This window comes from Rhineura floridana, chromosome 18, assembly GCF_030035675.1.
Source record: "Rhineura floridana isolate rRhiFlo1 chromosome 18, rRhiFlo1.hap2, whole genome shotgun sequence".
NCBI lineage: Eukaryota > Metazoa > Chordata > Lepidosauria > Squamata > Rhineuridae > Rhineura > Rhineura floridana.
Window position 1 is genome coordinate 13,860,783 of NC_084497.1, and position 27,827 is coordinate 13,888,609.

Consider the following 27,827-nt stretch of genomic DNA (forward strand, 5'->3'; position numbering starts at 1 on the left):
AGGTGCCTGGGGGTGCCAGCCAATGCGCAGCTTAATATGTGACTCACTGTGAGATCCAGTGCATTATTAAGGGTAGGTTCAGCTCTGCATGGAGTTTTCTCTCCCTTGCATTGCCACAGCTTTTGGCTTGGAAGATCTGCTGGGGCAATAGTAGTGCTTGCTCCATTGCACGCACTCTAGTTGCCCCTCTACTTTCAACAGCAGTCCCAGTTTGCCAGTCCCTGTGCTTGCTAAATCACTGGTTCCAATTTGGTCTTTGTTTTTGCCTTGTTAAGATGTTGTTAGTGTAAGTAGCTAGAATTGTTATTCCTCAGGGCTTAAGTCTCTCCTCAGAGTCTCTAGGATAGGGTGCTCCAGCACCTTGGACAGCTCCTTGAACATTCAGACTAAAACCTGGAGTGGATTCTACTGCCCCACTGACATGGAGACACCAGCCACCATTGGGGGTGGGGAATGTAAAGCTTGGGGAGGAGAGCTGAATGTGGCCCTCCAGGCCTTTGTATCCAGCCTCAAATGTTTTTGCCTAGCTGGGCTATATCGTTAAACTGTGATAATGTCCCTTGCTTGTCTGGATGGGGGATACAGAGATATGGGGGCTGGGGGTACAAATATCTGGCTTTGCATGGCTGTATTGTAGCCCCCTATACAAAAGCGAGGGGCACATCCATTGGTCCACCTACTTTTTCCCTCTGTCCATACCCACTACTGGCATGTGGCCCCCAGAAGGTTCCCCATGAGGGAATGTGGTCTTCACCAGAAGTTACACTTCTGAGTGGCATAGGAGTGGATGCACCTGGTCTCTAGTTCATGTGGGTCCAACTGCATGTGCATGAAGACTAAAGAACCATGGCAGTGTGCACTGTCTATTTCACACACTGCATTTGTGAGATGGAACATACTGTCTTTGAATGCTGGTACTGTACTAACAGACAATTATGCTTTTGCACCTCATCTTAAACCAAAATAGCAATCCTTTCCAAACTGGGGAAGATAAGCTACTGAGGTGCAGCTTGTCATGTGCCGTATTCTGAACTGCTGTGCTGGTTGAGATTCTCTCTCCTGCTCAGGGGTGCCTTTGCATGTGGTCACTCTCGGTGGATTTAGCTCTTGCAGCAACCATGAACTTCACTTAGTTACTTGCACTTGCATGCCTCCGTAACGGATTTTGCTTCAACCCCTCTAATAGATAGCCATCCACCACATGCCATTAAGGCGATACTCTACGCATGCTTAGGAATGTGGGATTTACTTCCAAGAGAATGTGTTTTGAATCAGGCTGCCAATCTTAGATAACTTTTTAAAAAAACCAATATGTTCTTAACTTTTTTTAAAAAAAGATGTCTTGGAAGCTTTTTTTAAAAAAATGTTTTTAAAGATGTTTCGTTTTAATATATTTTAAAGTCTGTTTTTATGACATTTTAAAGTGTTTTTAGTGCTTTTGTTTGCCACCCTGGGCTCCTGCTAGGAGGAAGGGCGGGAGAGAAATCAAATAATAAATAAATAAAATACACTTTGCAGCAAAACATTTTTTAAAAAAATAAAGAATAAAAGGTACACTGGGAACTCCCCCCCCCCGAACTCATTTGAGGCATTAAATAATTGATTCAGCTCCAAAAGTCTGTTGTTATGTGCCTTCAAGTTAATCATGACTTACAGGGACCCCATGAATCAGAGACCTCCGATAGCATCTGTTATAAACCACCGTGTTCAGAACTTGTAAGTAGTAACCAGCAGTTTATTTTGCGGTGAGATGGGAGGGGATGAACCTTTGGAAAACCTGAAGGATTTTCACCTGCTGCAACACTGAGTGAGATTCCACTGGGACATTCCAAAAATCCCCTTTTAGAAGGAGTATCCTGAATGTCCTAACTTATGTTTATTTCAAAATTTTGCGAATGTTGTTTGTTATTTTTGTTTCTATGGCAGAGGGGAGCAGAAAAAGAGGAAGGTCAAACAAGAGATGGATTGATTCCCTCTGGGATTTGCTACAAGAAGATGAGGTGCTGCAACCTTGATGAAGAACTTAGAGAATTGCTATTTTGTTGTTGTGTTATGTGCCTTCAAGTCGATTACAACTTATGGTGACTCTATGAATCAGTGACCTCCAAGAGCATCTGTCATGAACCACCCTGTTCAGATCTTGTGCATTCCGGTCTGTGCCCTCCTTGATGGAATCAAACCATCTCTTCTTTGGCCTTCCTCTTTTTCTACTCCCTTCTGTTTTTCCCAGCATTATTGTCTTCTCTAGTGAATCATGTCTTCTCATGATGTGTCCAAAGTATGAGAACCTGAGTTTCATCATTTTACCTTTTAGTGACACTTCTGGTTTAATTTGTTCTAACACCCAATTATTTGTCTTTTTCGCAGTCCATGGTATGCCCAAAGCTCTCCTCCAGCACCACATTTCAAAGGAGTTGATTTTTCTCTTATCCACTTTTTTCACTGTCCAACTTTCACATCCATACATAGAGATCGGAAATACCATGGTCTGAATGATCCTGACTTTGGTGTTCAGTGATACATCTTTGCATTTGAGGACCTTTTCTAGTTCTCTCATAGCTGCCCTCCCCAGTCCTAGCCTTCTTCTGATTTCTTGACTATTGTCTCCATTTTGGTTAATGACTGTGCTGAGGTATTGATAATCCTTGACAAGTTCAATGTCCTCACTGTCAACTTTAAAGAGTACACCCCCAAAAAACTCTCCATGGGGGGGGGCTATTCTTCACACAACACATGATGGAACTTGCTGAAGTTCTCAGAAGAAGAGGTGACGGAGCCATTCCAGTGTTACGGCAGCCTGAAGTAGCTATTCTCATCTGCCTGCTCCTCCCAACGTTCTCTTTGACTGCATCATGATCGCTGCATTGACTCACATTGTGCCGTCCCTGCAGACCACTAAAGTGAAGGCAGAAGTGCTGGAGTAGGAGTGCTCATTCAGTTGTCAGAAGGATTTATCGGCAGGGATCTCCTCAGGAAGAAGGGTCTATGTTGAATGGGGGTGTTGAAATTGTGGGAATGCAAGTTGAACTGGGCTAGTTTACATGACTGAAGGAAGATAAAGAGGAGACCTCCAGGGTGCTAGGCTGTACCTGTTCTCTGTTCATCTGCTAATCTTTCTTCCTGTACTCTTAGGGTCCCTGATCACACCTTCCAACTCCTTCTCCATCCCTCAAAGAGAGGAGACATCTTTGCTTTTGTTTTTATTTATTTTTATTTTATTTTATTTCATTTATATACCGCCCTAAGCCTGACGGCTCTCTGTTTCTCTCTGTCTCACTTGTAGTATGAGGACAAAGACCATGCCTGATCTTTGCACCACCATGGTTATCTCCTTAGCTAGAATTAGTATCTCTTTATTATCAACCATGTATTTCTTTCAATACTGTAAACTTTTCTTATTTCACCACCAGGTCTGAAGCCTCAGTGATTGTAGTAAAGCAGAAGTCTGCTTCCTGCAGGTAAAGTCATACACACTCTCTCAATCCACTGTGCCAGCTAACTCTGCTACCGAGGGGGGGATGTTTCTGTTGCCAACCTCTTGCTGGTCTCATGGCTGCTTCTGGACTACTCCAAGCAGTGGTGATATCTATTAACTTAGATGACACTGAAAGGGTATTAGATGTATTCATGGAGGATAAAGTCTGTTAGTGGCTTTAATCATGTTGACTAGTGATTTCTGCAACATGGAGGCAGTATGGAGGGTTCCTGTTCAAGGCTCTGGCCCTTTCCTGGGATATTAAATTCAATCCCATTGCATCCCCCTTCTCTGGTTTTTGGTTTTCCCAAAAAAGATATTAAGCTTTCTGTAGTGTGAAAACTGCTGAAGTGTAAGGTATGAAACAGTTCATGCGGGTCTGGAATGGATACAGCAATTTCCTGTCCCACTACAGGTGTTAATTTATTCAACAATGGAAATATGATTGTGTTATCACCATAAGTATTATTGTGCTGCCGTGAAAGGTCATTTCCCTCACATTTTGAGCTCTTACTGGATTCCATGAACACCAGCCTTTCCATCCCACCCACCCCTTACAGCTATGTCAGCCTGACAAGTGAGGATCATGTTCCATGCATCTGATGAAGTGAATTGTAGTCCATGACAGTTTCTGCCTTAAAGAAACTGTTAGGCTACAATGGACTTTGAAGAAGCACAAGTACAGGGTGAAAGGGACAAACGAGCTAAGCGGAAGGCATGTCAAACAAATCCTCATCGTGGCCATCTTTCATCTGGAAACCAATGTCCTCCAGAATTGGCCTCCACAGTCACTTATGGACCCACCATTAAAGACTTTACCCTGGAAGACAATCTTACTCGGCCACGAGTGATCGCCAATGAATGAATGGACTCCCAAGTAAGCATGAATTGGATTGCAGCCTGTCCTTTTAAGATGCCGCCAGACTCTTGACGGTTTGTGCTACGTCAGAGTAACATGGGGCTTCCCTTCTGGAAACTGGATTCTCACTGAGCAGTTTGGGAGTTTTAAGGGGCTACCCCCATAAAGATGTTGTTGATTATTATGGTTTGTGATTAAAGTATTTATCCCAGTCTGCATCTGTGTTGGAATTGCTTTTTAAGAGGTTTTTATTTTAAAAAAGATGTTTTTAAAGATGTTTTGTTTTAATATATTTTAAACTCTGTTTTTATGATGTTTCAAAGTGCTTGTATGCCACCCTGGGCTCCTAGTTGGAGGAAGGGTGGGATATAAATTTAATTACAAAAATAATAAATAATATTTAAATTTAAGCTACCCAAAGTGATTCTTTTTTTTAAAAAGTATAAAATAAAGCTGCCATTTAAAATATATGAATTAGATGTGCACACGTAATAATTATGAGAACATATGAAAAAATGTAAGTAACAAATTTTGATGTTGATGATAACCCCGTTATTGCTGTGCTTTCACTTCCGACGATAGTTACTGTATATAATACGTATATACATATATATAATATGTATATAATACGCAGATCAATGCCCCCCCATAACATAAAATGCTTGTTTTGGGGAGACGCTCTAGCCTTACGCACCTCCACGGCGCCTCGGTCGCTTGGCAACGCTTTGCCCCGCGTGTTCCTTTCGGAGCCGGAAGCGGCTGTGGCTATCACCCACCCTTCCTCTTGCGCAATCTCTGTTTGTGACGGAGGTTTGTTGGTGTCACGTGGGCGGGGAGGCGGGGTTCGTCCGCCGGTTTGAATCGAGGCTCGGCTTGAGAAGAGAGAGTTGGCCAATGGGGAGTGCGTTGGTGGGAGGACGGGCGAAGAGGAGGGGAGAGAAGCCCGGGCGGAGAGCCAATGGCGGCGGCGGAGGGCGCGGCTTGCGCGAGAGGCCACGCCCTCTTCCGTCAGGCTGTCAGTGAGTCAAGAGTCAGCGGCTGAGGCGGTCGACCGGTGTTTCCTGTTCGATCCCGCGTCGCAGCCCTTCCTCGCTATGCAGTCTTCACGGGGCCTCGCCGGCGTTCAGGCCGCCCCCGCGTCGCCGTCCTTTGGCCCGGCTGCCATCCAGATCAGCAGGTGCCGCCGCCGCGCCCTTCGCCAGAAGCCTCCGGGCTCGCCTTGGCAGTCACTCAGGAAGGCGCGGAGGCCCTCGCTTGGCTGTGGAAGATGTAGATGAAGATATAGAGGGCCCCTGGGCATGTGCGGAGGGTCTGAGTGGGGGAAGGGCAAGAGGGCCCCTGGGCATGTGCAGAGGGCCTGGGGGAGGGAAAGAGAGCCTCTGGGCGTGTGCAGAGGGTCTGAGGGGGGGAGAGAGCAAGAGGGCCGCTGGACATATGCAGAAGGTCAGAGGGTGGGGAAGGGCAAAAGGGCCTAGGGGATGTGCAGAGGGGGGGAGGGAAAGAGGGCCTGAGGGAAAGAGGGCCCCTGGACATGTGCAGAGGGCCTGGGGGGGAGGGAAGGAGGGATCCTGTGCATGTGCAGAGGGCAGGGGGAGGGAAGGAGGGCTCCTGGGCATATGCAGAAGGCCTGAGGGTGCTATGTACATCCCACTGTTTTTTTTGGTCAGGTGATGCCACAAATGCTGCCTAGCAAAATGATGACATAACAGGTGAAGATGAGCTAAATAGAGAACATCTCCCGCCCCCATAACCACCACCAAAAGCAGTAGGAGCCATTGAGCCAGGAGAAGTTCATCCCGTGTCACTTCACCCCAAAAGCCCTCACAAGGCAGATATGGGGCCACCAAGTTGGAGGGCATTTTTGGAGGCGAGAAAGGGTATCAGTGACTACTAGCCATATTGGCTGCGGCTCTTGGCTTTGTTGGTCACAATATGACTCTGGATGTCGGCTCTTGGGAGAAGAGAGTGCTCTTGTGCTCGTGTCCTCCTGGGGTCTTCCCATTGGGGCATCGGTTGGCTCCTGTATGAGACCATTCCGGACTGGGCGGTCCTTTTGGCCTGAACCAGGTGCAGGCCTTACCTTCTTTCCATCTGAAGTTCCAGCACTGCAGGGAAGTTTGGGGGGTCCCCTTGGGGGGGCACTCCATAACAGTGGTGCCCTGCTGGACAAAGTCCTGCTTCTTGAACAGTGGGCCCTGCTAGATGGTTGTGGATTTGAAGTAGTGAGGTAAGTGGCACTCTTGTGCCCAGACGTCCTCTTGTCTCAGAGATGCAACTGTTTAGTGTAGGAGATGCGTTTTTTGGATTGGAGGCACGTTTAAGAGAGTTCTGGGGGCACGAGTCTCAAAATGGCTGCTATGGGGGGTATGGCATAATACAAAATTAGAGGGGAGAACTGGTGAAGCTTTTCCTATAATTATGTTTCAATACTAGAAAAGGCTTGACCTGTTGAATTTTTTTGTGCCATACAGCACAAGAACACTTTTTCCCCAGGGCAAACTCTAAATCAAAGCCTAGGCTGCCATCCTGTCCCAACTTACTTGGAAGTAAGCCCCACTGAACACAAAGACTTACTTCTGAGTAGAAATGTACACCACTGTACATTAACTATACAGTGGATTCTTAATGAGTCCCTGGTCTTTATCACCTGCAAAACCTAAGCCTCTTTGCAAAATTTACACTTTTGCCTTGGGGGGGGATTTTTTAACATTAACCCACTTATTGTATAGTAGTATTTGCAGAAAATAACTTGTATGCATTATCTGATCTCAGGCAAACCCAGCACAGGAATGATGCATCCTGGTTGCTAGGGAAAAGGCAGGGCAAACTATGGAGATTCTAAGAAAAAAGGCAGAAGCAGGAAAAGTGCACTAAAGGAGAAGGGGAAACAGCAGCTCTTTAGGACTCTGGGGGTTCCTATTGCCTGGTATCCAAAAAAACTCACCAATCCCAGGTGTGACTTCCCTCATTGGTTAATATAGCAGTTGCCAAACTTTTTGGACCAGAGGGCACATTTCAAATTTTGAGAGTGTGTTTGGTGTCTGTGGGTGACGGTTGGTGACCCCTGGTTTAGAGGATGTGCCTTCATCTGCCTGCCTGTTTTCTGCCCCTGTCACTGGGGGATGAGAAGGACACTGTGGAGATCAAATTGGAGGCAAGGGTATTGTCTGTGAAATGGGGAGAGGACTATGAGGGCTGACAATCCCAGATCAATTTTGTGAATGTCTGAAAATAGCAAAATATTTTGTCACTGTGTGGACATATAGGAGTGGTAGCAATGAATGCTGACAGTTGCCGTGGACTTCTAAGGTAGTATTTGCCGTAATGTGTTAGCCTTGTAAATTGGCTTTAAAAAGTTAGTAGCCTGCAAAAACAAAAAAACGTTCACCTGCTGGCGGTTTGTGGGAGAGGAATGCAGCGTAGCAGCCTGCTGGGTTCCTGTGGTGGGTTCAGAGGAAGGGTGGAGAAACTCTGTCCCTCCACCACCACTTCCCTGCAGGCAATTCCTCATTGCTACCAGAATGCTGCCCCTTATCCAGGACTGGGAGATTGATAGTCCTCCAGGTGTTGTTGGGCTCAAGCTTGCATCGTCATCAACCCTGACAGCCGTTGTCCATGCTGATTGGGACAGATGGGAGTTGGAATCCAGCAACATCTGCAGGGCCACAGGTTCCTTTAAGGCTGTAATATGTCATGTATTGTGCCATCAGTCTATTTCATGTTTTACCTACAGAATGCAATAAGCAAATATTGTGGGGGGTGGGGAGAGAGATCTTCTTATAGTAGAGTGTACAATGTGAACGTCAGCATTAATTTATAAAGTGTGTTCTGTGCTGATATGTGATTTGTGTGTGTTGGGGGGGATATGCTTGATAAATGGGCAGATGCGTTTTCACATATATGCTGTAAACCGCCCAGAAAGCTTCGGCAATGGGGCGGTATATAAATGCAATAAATAATAATGGATAATAATAATATCTAGAGCAGTTTAAATCAGTTTCAGAAAGTGAATTGACCAGTGTTCCTAGACAAGTGGAGATTCTGCTTGAGGTGGCAGGAAGTGTGTAATCGATGCTGGGATATATATATATTTTAAAAGCAGAGCCTTGTGGCACCTTAAATCTTATTATGTGACAAATTTTACTTCATATGATGAAGGGGACTCTTAGCCTATGAATAATATGAAATGGTAGTCTTAAATTGCTTTTTGAATTTGCAACCATGAACTAACATAGCTTTTTTTATTTGCATGCTGGAACGTTACAGATGTTCACTCCTTGCCCCTCATGTATTAAGTAAGCAAGACAGGGGAATGTGGCTCAAGTTTTTGCCAGAAGAGGATTGGTGCCTCACTGAAGGAAAAACTGTGTATACTTATGTACAAGTTAAAACTCAGTCTCTTAGCCTCTGATAAAACAAAAATATTATATAGTCAACCCTTGGGGCTGACTTCTCAGTTCCAATATTTTAAGCTTTATGCTGTTTAAAATTGACAAGAAATTGATGGGAGAGATTTGGGATTAAATGCCTCTAACATGATGAGAGACAATTCTATCCGTTCTTCCCTCTTTCAGGTGTGGTGGCAATGTCCTGAGCAGTTTCCGATGTGATGCACTGTGGGGGAAAAGCCATTAATCAGTGGTATATAGCACATGCAGTTTCAACACCATTGTCTCCAGGTTCAGTGTAGCTCCCGTTATCCAAATGTGCTGGATGAGAGCTAATAAAGTGAAGTTCAGTCCTCATAAGATGAAGGTATTGCTCGTGGAGAATATAAGTGGCCAAGGGGGAGGAATTTGCCTTGCTCATGTATGTGTTGCATGCCCACTAACAGAGCACATGTACAGTTTGGGACTGCTATTAGATCCAGCCTTGTGGATAGATGCTCAGGCACCTTCTATGGCTTGCAGCCCCTTATTAGGTTCAGTGGATGTGTCTACTACATCTCTTTGTTGGAAAAGGAACTTAGCCTCAGTTATGCACACCTTGATAACCTGCAGATTAGGTTGCCGTAATGTACTCTGCCTCTGAAGACTATCAGGAAACTCCAGCTAGCTCAAATTGCAGCAAAAATGGTGTTACCTAGTACTGGTACTGAGGATCACATCTTGCCAGTTCTTCAAGAACTGCACTGGCTGCTCAGTCTGTTTCTGGGCCAAATTCAAACGTGTTGGTTTTCATCTACAAATCTCTAAATAAAAGAGGTCCTGGAGAGTGGGCACTTGCAGACCACCTGCCCAGTTACTAGATCTTCATCATAAGCAGAGCCCTGCACCTAGATCAGGCCAAAGGCCTAGTCCAGCATCCTGTTCTCAAAGTGCCAATCGGTTGCCCCCACGGGAAGCCCACACCAGGACCTGAGCACAGCAGCCCTCTCCGCATTTGTGGTTCTGCGGTGTAGTGGGTGGCCTAACAGAAACAAGGAATGGATTATGGGGCCTTTGTTTCTGTTAAGATTCCTCTTCTCCCTCCCCCTTACTCTTTTTCCTGTGCCCTTGCTGATGGTTTTCAGGTGATAGGGGATCATAGAATCGTGGAGTTGGGAGGGTCCTATAAAGCCATTGAGTCCAACCCCCTGCTCAATGCAGGAATCCAACTTAAAGCATCCCCGACAGGTGGCTGTCCAGCTGCCTCTTGGATGCCTCCAGGATTGGAGAGCCCACCACCTCCCTAGGTCATTGGTTTCATTGTCGTACCGCTCTAACAGGAAGTTTTTCCTGATGTTCAACTGAAATCTGGCTTCCTGTAACTTGAGCCCATTATTCCGTGTCCTGCACTCTGGGATGATCGAGAAGAGATCCAGGCCCTCCTCTTTGTGGCAGCCTTTCAAGTACTTGAAGAATGCTATCATATCTCCCCTCAGTCTTCTCTTCTCAAGGCTGAACATGCCCAGTTCTTTCATAGGGCTTGGTTTCTAGTCCCTGAAAGGCGTCATTGTTCTCACTTGCTTTCAGTGGTTATGGGTTTTAATGCTCTCACTGTATCCACAATTTTATTTGTGTTAACTTTCACTGTGAATTTGTTTTTATACATGTGGTTAGGCAACATTGCTAGAGAAACCTTGATTGGGAGGGGAAGTGTACAAATGTTTTCATTACACTGATAATTTGATTTATTATTTCATTTCTCTCCCCCCCCCCACTGGAGGCATCACTTGTGTTGCTCAGGGTGGTGTTCTGTTGGAATGCTCACCTGTTTGTGCCTCTACAAACCAGCCCTTGAACAAACTTGAACAAACTTTGAATGTTGATCTGTGCGTTAATGCTGCAGGTGTGTGATGTAGTTTAGTTCCTCTCTACTCCCATCCTGAGGCCTTAGGAAAATGGAAGGTCTGTTTCTTCTAGTGGATTCAAACCATTGTCAGTGGAAGGAAAGCAATGTACTTTTGTATCCTCTCAATGTAAAATTTGTGGTCTGATCAGTGACATGTGGAACTAAGAAACACTAAATGGCTCCAGTTTTGCCTTCCCTCGGTGTCTTGTTAGCAATAATTATTCTGTATAACCAGGCTGCAGCAAACCCATGAGATTTTATAAACTGCTTACTCCTGGGACAGGGCTTACACCAAAGGCACTTAAGTGAGAGGTCTAAGATTCTCTCTGTAAATTTGCTCTGCTCTGTTGTGCTGACTCACTGGATTTTTTTCCAGCCTTGTGCATTTGCAGACTAAGTTTAAAATGTTCTTTGGGAATTGCATTCATAACAATCTACCTTGTGCTGCTGGCATTTTAATGTTGACATTCAAGAGTGGGCTAGCCAGTGTGCATGTGCAGATTTTTTTGTTTTGTTTTAAAAGTATCAATTCTTGAACATATCCAGTGTTTTCTACCTCTGGCATCCCTTTCCAAGCTACTTCATCAGCAGTGAAGTCAACTATGGATTACCACGGCGTACCAATGCAGCCCATCACTTGTTATCGTAGGACTGCTTCACACACTGCATGTAGACTTTCATTCCCGTAAGCCGCCCGGAGAACTCCAGTTTTGGGCTGTCTTACAAATTGTGTAAATAAGAGAGTGTGAATGCAACAAAGACATATCAAACAGGTACACTCATTGGAGAGCCAAGACTAGCTACAGCTCCTTGCTGAGGTGTACCTTCGGTAGCAAATCCACACCTGCTTCTGTGTGATGGGTGGGCACTTGGTTAAACATCCATAAAATCAAAATGGTTGTGGCTTGAAAAAAACAGGTGCTAGTGGTGCTGACATCAACAAATGTTTCATCTTCATCTATCCCTGCACTGGATTTGAACCTAAATGTTTGCTGCTGGCCTCTAAGGATGGATTTTGATGTTCATGAGTTTGTAATATTTTTCCAGTTGTGGATGTTGTTTCTTAAAACCAGGACAGCAAACATCAAGACTGTGAAGCTACTCATATGTAGAAAAAGCCATATGCGAACAACAACTTTTCTGATGGCCTTTGGTAAATCAGATTTGCTTCCAGGTGATGGGGCTCTTGCAAAGTAAAACAGAGTCCCTCCTTTCCTTTCAGGTCATTCTTATGCCACAGATGGCTAACAAAGACATATGTGAGTGCATCATCATTAATTACTTGCCCTTCACCCAAAGGTCCCAAGGTGGGTTAGAACAATTTTAAAATACATCATTAAAAAACAGTAAAAAAAACAACCAAAAATCACAAAATAGGCTGGGCCCTAAAAATACATGTCTTGGGTATCAAAGGCCAGGTAATGCAGGTGTACAGGCTGGAGCAAACATTTGTTAGTTGGTAACTTTGCGTTGTAGCCAACTAAATTTTACTCAGAGTAGGCCCATTGAAATGAGTGATCTTATAGTTGTGTTACTTACTTTCAGTAGGTGTACTCTGAGTAGGACCAGTGTTGGATACAACCCTTTGTGAATGCCATGGGTGATGGCCAGCTAAGTCCTCCTCTGAGTAGTGCTACTGAAATCAATGCACCTAAAGCCATTGATGTGAATGTGTTTACTAATGCTTGGACGTCGTACATACATCTTAAGTTAAACATATGAGTTACTATAAGCCCTCCAGATGTCCAAATAGGTAGCCGTGTGAAATTGATATCTATATGGAATATGTTCAATTGAAGCCAAGGCAGTTAGGTCTTTAGTCCATTGTATAGTAGACGATGGGTATTTATCTTTTCACGCTGGAAGTAGAAGTCTCTTAGCAACCCCAAGGGCTTGCAAAATCCCCCATGCTACAGGAATATGATTAAAAAATACATGAGCACCTGCAGATATCAAGGATTTCACCAGTACCAAATTAATGTGGATAACAGCTTCAGGCCAGGAAGAACATATCACTGGATGGCCCACATTGTGTCTCAGTGAGGCATTTTCAGCATTTCTCCTGCAACATCTAACTGCATTGGACAGTGCCTTCCTATACAAACGTTGTGTAGTCCAGTATGCTTGAAATACTAATTTTTGCCAGATCAGTCTCAATTTCAGGTCTACGTCCACAGTCTGTATAGATTCTAATCCCCCCCCCAATTGCTTAGGCTGTACAATATAATTCTCTATTCCAGACTATTCTATTTTGATTATCTATTCCAGACCTCTGTTCCTGAACATCTACCTTACAAAGATCCATTAAGCATTTATAAACTACGTTACGAGTTTAGGGATTCAATAATTCCCTCCAAGTTTAGGAAATGTCAAAGTGCTCAGAGCAGATGGGCCATAAACAGATGTTAGCAAATGCTGTAATTGAAAATATTGCCATCCCATAGTCATCAGTAATTAATATTTAAGCTGTAAAATAGGAAATGACAAAACTTCTCCATCAGAGTTTATCAGCTGCTCTAGTGTATATATCTCACATTCAACTCATTTCTTCCATAAAAAAGGCTGTCTCTTTATGTTCAAATCTAGATTACTCCATAAAGTTAATTTTGGGTGAACATATGGGTCAAATTGTCATTGACAGGCCACTATATGCCATGTCTTTCTAGTTGCTAATACTGAAGGTTGTATAGGTCCTTTTTTGTTATTATGCGTTGACCCCAACATTTGCCATCTAAAGAGAGGTTGCTGCAATCCAAAAATAGAAAAGAGAAACATCAGCCGGCGGTCAGTGAGTATATAAAATGTTATATGTTATGGTAGGGTTTATTTCTAAGCTGCCTTTTGGCCAAAAAGGCCCCCAAGGTGGCTTACACACAAATAGAAAAAAACAAATACAAATAAAAACAATACAATTTACAAAAAGTCAAGCTAACAAAATCCTAACATTTCTAAAAAGCAACAACAGGTAAAACCGAAAAGCATTCATCTTCCTGGTAAAGGAGAGTCCCCAGAAAAGTGTCACTAAGAGAAGGAGTGAGTGGGCAATGAATAAAGAAATGTTATATCAATAAATGTCAGTGGCCCAACAAAATTAAAATAATCCACTTCAAGCTTCATAAAAAATTACAATATTTTTCAAGATGATGTTAACTTGATTTATTACCCATCCTTTATTCTAAGGTCTTGGGACGGTTCACAACAATTTAAAATACAACATTAAAAATAGTTGAAAACCAATTATGGTTACAGGGTGGTCCTAAAATATACATCTCTAATGTTGAAGGCAAGGATAAAATATTCTTTGTTCAGAAGTCAGTCCCTGAAGTGAAGTGGACTCACTCCCAGCTAAGTGTGTGTAGGCTTGGAACCTATAAATGTTAGAAATATTTAAAATCAGGTGAGATATTCAAAAGCACAGGTTGCCCCATGACCTTGTGTGGCCCCAAATTTTCACGGTAGCTAAAGTACGTTTTGTCACCCTGATTGTAATAAATGAGTTATTGCCTGTAAGTTAACTGATGTGTTAGCAATTATCATAAATAATGATACTGATTTTATTTATTTAAGTCATTTATACCCTGCCCTTTAGCCAAAAAGGCTTCTAGTGCATCATAGAGAAATAAGTAGTCCCTGTGTACTCAAGCTTATAATCTCAAAACAAATGACACACAAGGAATAAGGGGTGGGATGGAAGAGGGGGAAAAGCAAGCTCAGGCATCAATTCTTAAAATTTTAGTTCTCATAACACAGTTACTATGCAGCCACGAGAGTCAATTAAAAACATAGAGCACACCTACCATTTTGCTAGAATATATTTCACCTCCCACTGTTTTATCTTGTGCAAATTGAGACACTCCTGAGGTCCAGTGGAGACTATTCTGCAGAAGTCAGTGCCATTATTATGTTTGGAGTTTTTTTAGTGTAAATTTTGCAAAGTGTTGCTGTACTTCACATATTCACAGAAATAGAAACAAAAGAAAATTATTTTCTATAGGAAACTTCACTAAAATTGCAAAGGAAATCAGACATATTCAAAGTGACCATCTGAACTATATCAATTGTCTTAATAATGTTGCTTCCTCCCTGCTAAAACAAGATCAGCACAGCACGTCTTTCTATTATTTGGGCTGATTGCAGGTGTTGGCACCGCTCACCATATGCTCAGAGGCACGTTACCAAATTCTTCCAAGCTACACAGCAAGTGGATTGGACTGTGAAAGACCAACCCAAATGGTGTTTGCATTTTGACCAATTTGTAGGGCAGTCCAATAACTCAGAGAGGAGGTCAGGTCTCCTGCTCCCCTGGTGCATTCCTGCTTTTTAAAGTTTGATAGAAATAGCTGTGGGCTATAGGCACATTCTTAAACCGCAAGGTTTTTTGCCTATTAGTGAATATATACAGTTGTCTATACAAATTCTGGCTGCAAGGATAGTAGACTCTTCCTGGAAAAACACCCCTGGCTGGACTGATCTGGGAGTAAAGCCCATAATAGTGTCTTGGCCAAGAGGATGGGCTGGCAACTCCTTCTATATGCTTCTTTCCTCAGGCTTCGGCCTTGATGGCAGTTGGGATCCTCACTGGAGAGGGCTTGATGGAGCTGTCCTCTCCCCTCACTAGTGTCACTGGTGGTTCTGGCTGCCTTGGCCTCAGCAAAGAGCAACCCCTGGGAGCAGAGGAAGTGCCGGATGTACAGGCCAGGAGGACAAGGCTGTTCCTATCCTACAGCTCAGTCATGGTTTACTTATTTGCAGTTTTTGTTTATTCAGTTTATATCCCACCCTTCCAAAGGAGCCCAAGGTGGCAAACAAAACAATTTAAGAACAACAAAAGCATTTTAAAAACAATTCTTTTGTCCTAGAACAAAAACGTTCTAAAAATGGCTGCCGATAAAAGCATTCTGAAAACAATTGCATATAAAAACATTTTTCTGTGCAGTGATATCTCGATTGCCAGGGACAGTCTCCTTCAGCCATCAAATGCCTGGGTAAACAGGAATGTTTTCAGATTCCTCCTAAAAGTCAATGTTGGAGACACCTCACCAGGCAGGGCATTCCATAAACAGGGAGTCAACACTGGAAAGGCTCTGTCAGGAACCAGCGCCAGCTGGGGAGCTGCTGATCGTAGGGTTTGTGGATTCTTCTATTCCACATCTTCCCTCTTTTCCCACCAACCCTCAAAGCCACCAGCATGGCTAGAAATGTTTTAAAATAGCATGTGAAAATGGCATTTATTCCTCAATTCAGATTCTGGACTTTTACAGCAGCTTCCAGAGTTGGGGATGGTGACCATTTGCAAAGACTCTGCTGTTTAGCATGTTCTTGCAGATGCCTTCCTCCCTTCATTGGACCTTGTAGCTGCTAGCTTCACCAACCTGGCACCCTTCTAGCTGTTTTGAACTACAATTCTCATTGTCCCTCAGCATCAAAATGGCTGAGGCTGATGAGAATTGTAGGCACCAGGTCGGTGAAGGTTGTTGTAGAGAGTGAGTTCGCAAGTCAACAACAAAACCTTTAACTTGGCTTAGTAGCTATCAGTGGTGATCTTTCAACACTGGTGTAATATGTGTAACACTGGGTGTCCCACTATGCACTGCATTTTGTACTAGCCTTGTCTTTTGAGCCAGATGTGCAAGGGTGACCCCACATGCAGCGCATTACAGTAGTCTCGTGTTGTTACCAATGCGTGGTCTGCTGTGACAAGGCTATGCCTGTCCAGGAACAGTCGTAGGTGGCGCACCGGTTGAACTTGGTGATGGGCTGCCTAAGCCACCGAGGTCACCTTGCGAGGCCTCTGGTGATGGCGTCTCTCAACCTTTATTGAATTGCAGGCCACTAGTCTGTCCATGGTGACACGTAGGAGGCCCCTTGGAAGGCTTCTGAATTAAAACTCTGCTCTTTCTGCGCTGCTGCAGAGCTATACTGAATGCAGCACTGTTAGGTTTGTGCCAATCCAAAGTCAAGTCACACCTGTTTGCAGCTGGTTTGGTTTGTGCAAAATAGTAGCATTGACTGACATGCTTATGCCCCAGAGACCAAGAAGCAACACCTGGTGATTCCTGCTGTAGTGCATCTAGTCTCTTAGTGATTATTATTATTGATAAGAAGGAGAAGTTATGAGGGGAGGCAGAGTGGTACTCTCTAAACCATGGTTAACTTCTTTAACTGGTTTGGCGTGATTTCTGAATTGGGCGTATGCAACAGCAAAAGTGGGTGTTCCTCATGCTGATGAGGTTTGAACTGGAACACATTCCAGGGGGGGAAATGCTATGCAAATCGGAAAATTTTCTAATGCCTGAGAGTCATCTAATTTAGCAAAGCTAAATATTTTGAAAACTGCCCAGCTTGCCTAATTTAGTTGCTATTGGCGTCCATTCCTTGTTACTAATGAACTTAAGAAATGGAAACATTTTCTGTGGAAAAATAATTTTGAAAGGATTTCTTCCCACTTGGCTACCCAGATGTATACACAAGTGCGTAGCATTTCAAAACATCCACCCCCCACCCCCCAAAAAAGAGGGCTGCTCATACATCCTTTTGCAGGCTGTTGCTGGTCCTCCACTGCGGTGAGTCTTGCTGTCAGGGTGGCAATGAGATGCTGCTCCAGGCCCTTGCAGGGCCAGCATGCAAGTAAACATGGCATAGAATCATAGAGTTGGAAGGGGCCTATAAGATCATCAAGTCCAACCCCTTGCAGTGGAAGGTGAAGGGTCACTGGCTAGTCAGCCCTGCCCCGCTCCCTCAACCCTCCATGCAAAATGCTTACACAAATGAACTGGAGATGTAGGGCAAAGAAAAGGGCAATTGGATATTGAGGAGGTGACAGCTAAGGGAGATGGGGGGGGGGAGAAGGGGAAAGCCCAAGTCCATACCTGCTCCATAGCAGGGAAGTGGGCTTGACACCTTCCAGTGGCAGCAGGAATGCATGTAATGGAGAACTGCCCTCTGGAGGAAGCGTCCAAGGGGTGGGTTGGTAAAGCCCTTCCTCCCCTGAACTCCCTGGAGAGAGTGGTATGTTGGTTGGGGGCACCTTCATGTTGGGGTTCAAGGTGGCTCCTGACCACCTAATTCTGCACAAGTCTGTTTGGAAGTTAAGCTGTCCCATTTAGTTCAGTGAAACTTGGCTCCCTTGAGAAAGGTTTACGGTGCTGCTTTTATGACTTTCCTCTTTGAGCTTTTATTTAACAATTTCATGAGCATGTTTAACTAGAATGCTTCCATCTCAAATGTCTCTCCCCAAACACCTCCCCACAAGTCATCATCTAATGTGGGTGAAGCCAGCAATGAGGAGAAAACCACGTCCTCAGTGATTACTGATGTTGGTGGGCATTTTCTCCAGGCCTTACTTGCTAGCTCTATATTTACTATGTTAATTCATATTATAGCCTTAACTTAAAGCAGTGCAGAGAATGAACTCACGTACACACACAACAAATAACTTCTGGTTTCAGATGTCCTTCACGAGGTGGATATATCATTCCTCTTAATAAAAATCTCTGCTTTATTTGGTTGTGTTCCTGACATCCTATTTTCTCTCTTTCAACATTTTTTGCTCCAGGTTCCCTGTTGTCGCTCTGTCAACTGGCCAGCCCACACCTTTCTTTAATTCCTTCTCCTGCCATAGTCTGACCCTTTCTCCATAACACATTCCGTAATACTCCTTATAGGAGTAGGCATTGCACTCACTACTTGCTATCTACCAACACTTCACTTTTCTTTTCAATCTGCATGATTAGTATGGCTGTTTTGGCACGCAGAAGGAGTCAAACTTTAATCCCCTATTTTCAAATACAAGAGCCAAAGAGCCATCGAGATCAGTGTCCTGCTCTCACAGCGGCCAATTAGATGCCCAGTGGGAACCCCACAAGCAGGACATGAGTGCAACAGCACTCTCTCCACTTGAGATACCCAGCAGCTGGTATGCAGAGGCACACCGCTTCTGACAGGGGAGAGTGATGGTAGTAGTTATAGTTAGTAGCCATTGATAGTCTTATCCTCCATGAATTTGGCTATACGCTTTTAAGAGCCATTCAAGTTGGTTGCCACCACTACCTCTTGTAGGAGCAAATTCTGTAGCTCAACTATGTAGTGTGTGAGGAAGTACTTTATTTTGTGAATCCTGAATCTCCCGACACTTTCATTGGATGTCCACAAGTTCTAGTGTTATGAGAGATGGAAAACTGTTTTCTCTGTCCACTTTCTCCATGCCGTGCATCATGTTACACATCTCTATCATGCCCCTCCTTACTTACCTTCTCTCTAATCTAAAAAGCCCCAAATGATGTAACCTCATAGGGGAGTTGCACCAACTCTTTGATCATTTTGGTTGCCCTTTTTGAAGCTTTTCCAGCTCTGCAATAGCCTTTCTGTGGCAAGGCGATTTCTCCCCCACTTTTCCTTGGCACTGACTTGCAAGATACTCCAAAACCTGCTGCAAACCACCTGTGGGTAGCATTAGCTGAAGCCGTTAATGAAAGAGCTGCTGAATAGATCCTGTAAATGGTCTTATAATGGGCAGTTGGTTGCAGTTCTCAGGGAGGTACATAAAATTTCCCGTTCTTGCTAAACAATTTGTTCTAGAAGATTAATTTCTTCAGAGCTACCCTAAAGTGCTGGTTGTCTGTTGCAGCTAAGCAGGCCTGTCTGTGTCTTGTCAATGTTTGGGTAGGAGATTCGTGTAAACCACCATGAATTTCATACTGGAAGAAATGCTGAATATAAACTGTTTGGGGAGGACTGTAGTTCAATGGTAGAGCATCTATTTTGCATGCAGAAGGTCCCCGGTTCAATCTCCAGAGAGGGCTGGGAGTGACTCCCTCCCTGAAATCTTAGAGGGCCACTTCCAGTCAGTGTAGACAGTACTGAGCTTGATGGACCAATGGTCTGACTCGGTGTAAGGCGGCTTCCTCTGTTCCTAAAGGCGTTTCTTGAACCAGGGAGATCGGACATATTGTCAACCTTCTCTCCTATTTTCTAGGGGGAGGTCAGTCTCTTTCACGATTGCATTTAGAGTCTGTTGTTGTCTAGATTCAGAGGAATTCTTTTCTTCATGCCTGTTCTGTCAATAGCACAAGATCTGTTTATTCTCTAAATGGATGGCTTCTGGTCATGTTTGTGTAGCGCATTTCTAAATTTCCAGAAAACTGTCTCATTTAAGAGCAAAATAGCCATATGTGAGGGCATCAGACCTCACTTGGGCACCCTGTTCTGAACCTGAGCAGTCATGGCTTTTAGGGCGGCCATGCTGAAACGTATGGGAGCAAAGCTCTTCCAGCTTAACCCAAATCTCAACAGGTAAGTGCTCAGGTGTGAGAATCTTGCGATTAAAGCTAACATGGGAGTGAGCCTTGTGTTCTGTTGGGTATTGAGTTGGCTTTGGGCTTGCAAGTTAGAAATTGCATCTTAGATGTACATTCATCAAGTGGCATTTTGACAAGTATTCCTATCTTGGCTTTTTTGTAAATGGAAAGAGGTGTCTAGTTTGGACCTCTGATGAGGAACCAGATGAGTGAAGGCACTGCTTGCTGTGAACTTCGGAAGTTGGTGGGTTGGCTATGGGCTATAGATCTTGGAGTGTCAAATTTACTTATTTAAATTGGAAGCATGTGGATAATCATGTTTGCTTGGGGGACAGGGGCTTTCTATAATCAAGCTAAAGATAGAGACCCCCCTCTCCTTCCTTCAAAGTCTGAGGCATGTGTGTGTGATCTAACGTCAGTCTGCCAGGACTGGTATGTCCCAGTTAGGGCTGGCCTAGTTAGGACACATCCACACCATTCATTTAAAACAGATGTCTTCCCCCAAAGAATCCTGGGAACTGCAGTTTGTATAGGGTACTGGGAAGTATAGCTCTGAGGGGTAAACCACAGTTCCCAGGATTCTTTGGGGGAAGACACGTGCTTCAAATGTCTGGTGCAGATGTGACCTTAGACTATCCAAAAAAGAAGCCAGTCAGTTGACTGGTAAAATGTTGTTGAATGTGGTTGTTGTGCAAGTATATTTGAATCACTAAATTTATTAGAACGAAATAAAGGCTAACTTGAATCATACTATGTTAACTTCTTCGGTTCACAACACAACGTTTTAACAGCTTCTTGATCAGAGTCCAATCCTTCCCAGAGCAGAGGGAGATAGTGTGGAAGGGGCACTCCCTGGCTCCTGAAGGCACGGCCAGTCCTAGGTGGTGACTTTCCCCCTGATGATGCCACTTAGCCCTGCCTCGCTTCTTGCTGCCACGCTCTTTCCCCCTCTTGCTGCACTAGGGAAAAGGCGGTAGGGAGGACCAGAGGCTGCAGGGAAGCCATGGGGTGCTGGATTACCCTGAGCACATCTGTTTATATCTCTTTTTTGGACCTCAGGCGTGGGAGCCAAATGCTGATCTCCAGGTCCCTCTGCCCAGCCCTGGGGCTCTCCCCAAGTCATGCTGCCTCTTCGGGGCACACTTCCTCTCCCCAAGCCATGCCCATCATTGGCCCTGATCCGCACCCTCCTCAAACTGCTTTTGCATGGCTAGATTGTGTCCTTGAACTGTGATGAAGGCTGGAGAGAGGGGTGTGTGTGCGTATGGGGGCAGGAAATGTAGGTACCTTTGACTTGTGCATAGCTGGAATGTAGCCTACTGTACAAAGTTGTACCCTCTGACCCTGCCTACTACTGGTACAAGCGGCCCCTGGAAGGCTGCCCTGTAGGGAATGTGGCCCTCAGGGTGAAAAATATTCAGCATCCCTGGTCTAGAATCTGTTGCATTCTCTCCTCCTGCCCCAGCAAGCCCTTAGGGTGTGTCCTACCTGTTGAAATTAATGGGCATGGCTTACTTCAGCCCAATAACTTCAGTAGGTCTACTCTGAAAAAGCCTTGTGTGGCAAGGGAACATGTGGAAACAGAGCAGGTCCCTTTTGCCCTAGAGAGCAGGCTTTCTGGAGGGAAGGAAATTAGTCATTTCCTGGTGGCACACCTCTGAAGAGCCTTCCTTCCTGCTTGTGTGGGTTGGGTCATAAGAGGAGCAAAGTTCTCCCTTGCTTTGTTCTGGGTAGAACAATCTCCCAGTGCGAGAGGACCCAGACTCTTTCGTCCCTCTCTTCTCTTTCTGCTTTGCCTGGTTGTAAATGTGGCAGCAATGTTTTCTTTTTCTTTTTAAGAATATTTTAAACCTACCCTTCCTTTCTAAGCAATCTGTGGAATGTCCTCCTTGTGAAATTCTGGGAGGTTCAAGTTTTATTTTTTTGGGGGGGGGGTGTCTCTTCTTTCTCTTGTAGAGGCAGCTAAGTCTGTGGACAGTTTGCGCCTGCAGAGGGCTGAACCGCGGCCTTAGACCTGCTTACGGTCCTGCAGTGTTTATGTTCACAGCAGCAGCAGTTTTCCCTAGTTCATCTTGCAGCACTGCGGCAGTGTTTAAAAACCTACCACTGCAGCAGCCTTCTCCAACCTGGTGCCCTCCATATGTTCTGGACTACAACTCCCATCTGTCCCAGTCAGCACAGTTGTAGAGTGCTGGAGCTGACAGGACTCGTAGGCCAAAGCATCTGGAGGGCACCAGGTTGGGGGAAAGCTGCTCTACAATAGTGTATGTCCTTTCTGCTTGGTAGATGCTCCTGGTCTTGGTTGACCAGTGATCAGTCCTGACTGGCACTGCCCATGTGGCCTTTTGGATATTCAGAAAAGATCAGGTGTCTATACAAAATAACTTGCCTTTCTCATCATCCTGTTGAACAATTGTGCCCATGCAATAGCAGGGTTTTTAATGCCACAGCAGGCTTATGGAGTGAACCCACAGAAAGAGGGCTCCCATGTCCAGACGGCACCAGTGTCTGCAGTCCAAATAATACAGGCTGCTCAATTTTTGTCAATGGCCTAACATTTTTTAAAGTTTGGGTCTTTTCCATGGAGGGATTCCCAGCGGGGCTACCATGTTGGAGCCTCGAGATTGACGTCAGTGGATTTTCTTGACAATTCCTTCCCTGCCGTCTGTCCTCTGCTGTCACCCCCTCCGCCCACCCCAGCCTACCTGGATCCCTGCATGTTCCAGTATGAGATGGGTGGGAGGGGGTGGCATCCGGCTCCTTTCCCAAAGCACAGGGCAGATATCCAGGTTCTTACCTGCCAGTCACTTTCCAAAACCTTTGTCTCGAGACCCATTTGCCATTGTTAGGCTGGGGTTGGCATTCAGGAGTGATGTGTGGATGGGCTTATGAACGATTTAGCACCAGGTTTCCCACAGAAGTGGGGTCTGCTATAGGCAAGTGGCATTCAGTCAGTTTGTCTTCCTGCATGGACAGGTTAGGACTGCTGGACTGAAGAACAGCAGAGATGCTTACAGGTAGAGAGGTGAAGATTCGGGGGGGGACTGGAAAAATTGGGGGATTGAAAATCTTTGGGCTATGACATATAAAAGGGTATAGAAGCTGGTTTCAATCTGGGCAAACCTTCGATTTTTCTAAGTGCATAATAAATATGAAGAAGCAGAAACTGAGAGCAACAGCGGAGAAAATGAGACTGATTTTTCATTGTCTTTATCCCCGCTTTCCCCCCCCCCCATCTTTCTATGGCGTTGAGCGCTTCATGTCTGCTTGACAGTGTGGAGGATTGTGGGAGGCACAATAATATTCAGAATACATAATTTCTTTGTTTTACTATAATGTTGATGGTTTCTTCTGCTTTTATTATCTCTTGCCTGCCCCTCATAAACTGGCAAAACGAAAGAGATGCTAGGTGCCTTACAGTTCAGGAGTTTGTTGCTCCATTTGTAACAAATATTTTAAAAAGTAAATTGAACTTGTAAGTACTTTTGAATGAACTGTACTTTTAATGTACCAAACATGATAATTTAATAGCAAACTGAGCTATACATAATACATTTTAGGTTCCTAAAGTTAAAAAGTGACTTTCAATCTGTAAAGATACTAAAAAAAGTATTTGCATATTTTTCAATTTTTCCCAAAATTTCCAACCTCCTCCCAAAAACCAACATTTTTTTCCCTATGGCTTCAAAACTTCTGGAAATTTTGCATGTCTCGCTACAAGACATGGTTAGTTCTGACCTGCCTTGTTCTGTAAGTAAGGATGCCTCTGTTCCCTTGGCTGGTAGATTCAGGTATGAGGACATGAAGATCCCTGTCCCTTATCCCTCGTGGTCCTTGGGCTTCTTTCTTCCTCTTTTGCATTAGGCAGGAGGGTTGCTATGGCGACCCATTCTTAAACTACCTTACAGGATTGGTTGGGATGCCTCTTATTTGGGGGTCAAGGCAAGACATTTTCTGAGAGGGAGGCCAGAGGGGTGGTGTCAAGCCAGTTTAATGAAGTGGAAATACTAGTTCAGGTTGCTTGCAGTCACAAACGAGGACGCTTCTCTCTGTCTTCTCAGGATGGAAGCTCGCCTTATCAGGTATGGGAACCTTCAGATGTTTCTCATAGGTGCTGTGTGACTCAAATCTGTAGATTGCTTCTCTTTGTGGCTTGTCTAGGTTCCATCCAGGCACGATGCTGGATTGTAGATACAGGAAAAAGTGGAGCAGTGAGTTAGCTTATAGATGCAAAGGAGTTGCTGGGACTGTGCCAGTTCCTGGATCCTGCTGGGACTGCAGAGGATTCGGCTTTAAGCCTGTGTACAAGAAGGCAGGGAGCTGCGATGGAAGACAAGGGGCTCTGAAACAAAGATGCTCTAATTGTGGCATGTGGAACAGGGAACATTTGGCTTCTGGGATAGACTGTTGGGGTTTTTCTTTCTTTAAAACCACCACCCTCTAAATTTCTACCTCTTATGGTTAGGGCTGAGAGGAGGAAGAGTGACAGGTTAGAATGTGATTGGCCAAACAACAGAAGTGACTTAAAGAGCTGGGGAAGTAGTTCAGATTCCTAGGACAGTCATCGCATTTTCAAGCCCCCAGGCAACCTGTTACCTGGGATTTTCCTGGTCCACAAGCTTCCTGCTGGAAGGAAGATGGGATGCTTTATCTTGGCTCATTATAGACATCACTTTAATTATCTTCCAGAGGAGCTTATTCTCTTATATGATTCCCGGTTTATTTTATTTATTTATTTCATTCGATTTATATACCGCCCACAGCCCGAGGGCTCTCAGGGCAGTGCACAACATGGATAAAATACAATAAAATCACAAAAACAGTAAAGTATACATTATTAAACAAGTAAACAACCTAATATACATTAAAACACAATAGATTAAAATGCCTGGGAGAATAAAAAGGTTTTGACCTGACGCCGAAAAGATAGAAGTGTAGGCGCCAGGCGCACCTCATCAGAGAGACTGTTCCATAATTCGGGGGCAACCACTGAAAAGGCCCTAGATCTTGTTACTACCCTCCGAGCTTCTCTGTGAGTCGGAGCTCGGAGGAGGGCCTTAGATGTTGAACGTAGTGAGCGGGTAGGTTCATATCGGGAGAGGCGTTCCGCTAGGTATTGTGGTCCCGTGCCGTGTAAGGCTTTATAAGTCAAAACTAGCACTTTGAATCTGGCCCGGAAACTGGCATAACCATCCTTTATCATGACATCTCAATTGGACAAATTATGTTTAGCATGAGCAATTAGTTGCCTCCAAACTGTGGCTTGGTAACTGACTTCATATCATGGTTTTGAGGCAACAAATGGTTTGCGGTAACCATAGTTTGCCTGATTTGTATGTGCTACAAACTATAGTAAGGCAAAATGGGGCAGGGGGAGAAGAGAGAATCTGCACGCAAGACAAAAGCAGGGAGAAGGGAGCAAGCCTGCAACATGTTCTCAATCCCCCAAACCATAGAAGGTTGGAAGACTGCAAGTGTAATGTCTGAATTGTACCTTCCTACCTTGCTCGGTGACCTCTGTTCATGGGATCAACATTCCAAATAGATCGTATCCATCTTTCTCTTTCATGCTTCCTGTTTCCTAACTCACAAAAGGCAGTAAGCCAGGCAGAACAAATGAATCAAATATCTTCTGAATAATTGAATATGCCTATTAACTTTCAAATATGGGATTTAATTTTAAGGTTTGCAGATTTTTTTCCCTATGGCAGAATTTCAGACTGCTATCTTTGAAACTAGATTGTGTAGTCCTCAAACTTCTTGTCCCAGATTTCAGCCTCACCTGGTGAGGTCACTTGAATTGTGGTTTGTTTTTATATTAAAAAATTCTATCTCGCCCTCCTAGTTGCCATGCACCACTCAGGGTGGCTTGCAATCACAATATTAAAATACAAGTACATAAAATACACAACCCATAAATTATATATCACAAATGCAACAACAGCAATGATCACAAGTAAAAATAACCTTAGCAAGCAAAAACCTTCCAAATGTTTATTTTTTAAAATTATATTTGTATTCTGCCTTTCCTCCAAGGAGCTCAACGGGGTGTACAAACATGATTCTCCCCCTCCCAATTTTATCCTCTCAACAACCCTGTGAGGTAGGTTAGACTGAGAGGCTGTGACTGGCCCAAGGCCACCCAGTGAGCTTCATGGCTGAGTGGGGATTTGAACCATGGCTTCCCAGGTCCCAGTCCAGCACTCCAACCACTACACCACTGTTTTTACCAGCTGGCCATGACCCAAGAGGGTGGCATACATGCCCTGTCTTTTGTTGTCATCAGCTGTGTTTCCACCCTAGGTGAGGCACAGAAGTGCCTTTTCTTCTGAACTGAGTGGGCAGGATGTTATGGTAGGAGGAGGCACTCCCTCAGATATGCTTGGCCAGAGTCATTGTTTTTAAAAGATGTGTTTTAAATTTGTATATGTGTTTTTGGTGTTTTTAGGTACTGTTAACCGCCCAGAGAGCTTTGGCTATGGGGCGGTATATAAATAAATAAATAAATTTAGTAGGAGCATGCAGTGGATTTGAATGAATCACATGCTGGAAGGATTCTGGGTGTGTCTGAGATGAAATAGAATCCACTAACTGGTGGGCACCTGTCCCAGAGCACTTTGTAGCCCCATGGCAATTCAGACATGAACAAAAATGTGCAGACATGTGTCTGCTAAAAGCCAAACTATTGCCTCTAAGTTTGCCATACAAGGAAAATGCAGGGAGGGGAAGGGAAAAAGTGAGGAGAGGGCAGGGAGAGTTCTGTTGTGAATGTACCTTCTGTTGTGAAGGTAATTGGAGGGAATGATTTTAGCTGGACTCTCCAATCCTAGTGGTTTGGTGGAGAGATGTTGACGTTATTAGCCTTGCAAATTCTGTCTCTGAGGATCAGGAACATTATTAAAGAATTCTAGTTGAGCAGTTGGAGTGAGACTTTTCTTTTGCTTTAAGTCCAGCCTAGTCCTTCACTTACCCATCCTTTAGTTTCAAATTCTGCTCTTCCATTTATGCCTTTTGTTTTAATTTTTCTGTTTTTGAGTCTTGTGTTGCTTGCTTGCTTCTTAGTCAATGAATTCCCTCATCCATGAAATAGTTCTGGTGTGAGGAGTTTGCTTTAGGTTCAGTGTAGTCTTTCTCAAGTGATTTTATTAGGCCTTAGTCTGCCTTACGTTATTAAGTTCTTGGTGTAACAATTCTTGGTGTTTTTGTGTGTATATGTGTCTGATCACGAGACATGTTGTGAGCATACCACGTAATGCTCTGCCCTGGGCATTTGGGTTCTCCCGCCCACCAAACCATTATTGCAGGCAGGAGCAGCAGTAATATCCGGCACCTGCAGGTTATTGCAGCTGGCAATGCCAGTCATGAGAGCAGGTGGCAGAGCGTAGTCTAGGACCGCTTTGAGTTGGCAGCAGATCCCAGCTGCACCATCTGCTTGCATTGCAGACAGAAGGTTCCAAGGCACTCCACCGCCAGCACAAAATACCTCTTGTTTGGGGAGGAGGCAGAGTTGGAGAAGGAAGGCAGGAAGGGCAAGAATCATGCGGTCAAGAAGGTCCCCTTCTTGTCTCCCCACCCAATAAGCAGATGGTGCAACTTAGGCAGGCAACTACGGAGGATTTCTGGGGGGGGGGGGAAATGGGGCCACGAGATGGAATTTTCCTACATCTGTGCCAGCCTCCTTCCCAAATCAAAACACTTTGCTTGCTGCTCTGTGCTCAGTGCTACCTACCTGATGGCGGGGAGGAAGACAAATCCCTTTTAGTTCTTTCCCCATTCCCCAGTCACTTTTTAAAGGCGTCCAGCACAAAAATCCTGAACATATTTGTCAGAATTTGGCAGGTTTCTTACCTCTCTTATGTTTGCTCTTTTCAGATCAAGCCAGGAGACAAAGTTATTCTTTATTTACCTACCCCAGAACTGTAAA

General features: G+C 44.5%; 1 protein-coding gene across 3 annotated transcripts in view; it reads left to right on the forward strand.

Moving 5' to 3' along the window:
• Window positions 1–27,827, forward strand: part of ACOT7 (acyl-CoA thioesterase 7) — a 107,193-nt gene that overhangs the window by 1,539 nt on the left and 77,827 nt on the right. The window contains exon 2 of one of the 3 annotated variants that reach the window (XM_061601847.1): window positions 3,411–3,458. The exons of 1 other annotated variant lie outside the window; for it this stretch is intronic. In XM_061601847.1, coding sequence (XP_061457831.1) covers window positions 3,411–3,458 — 48 coding nt within the window. Of the gene's footprint in view, window positions 1–3,410; window positions 3,459–5,330; window positions 5,512–27,827 lie in introns of those variants that run through there. One more of the 3 variants, XM_061601846.1, reaches the window with a different exon arrangement.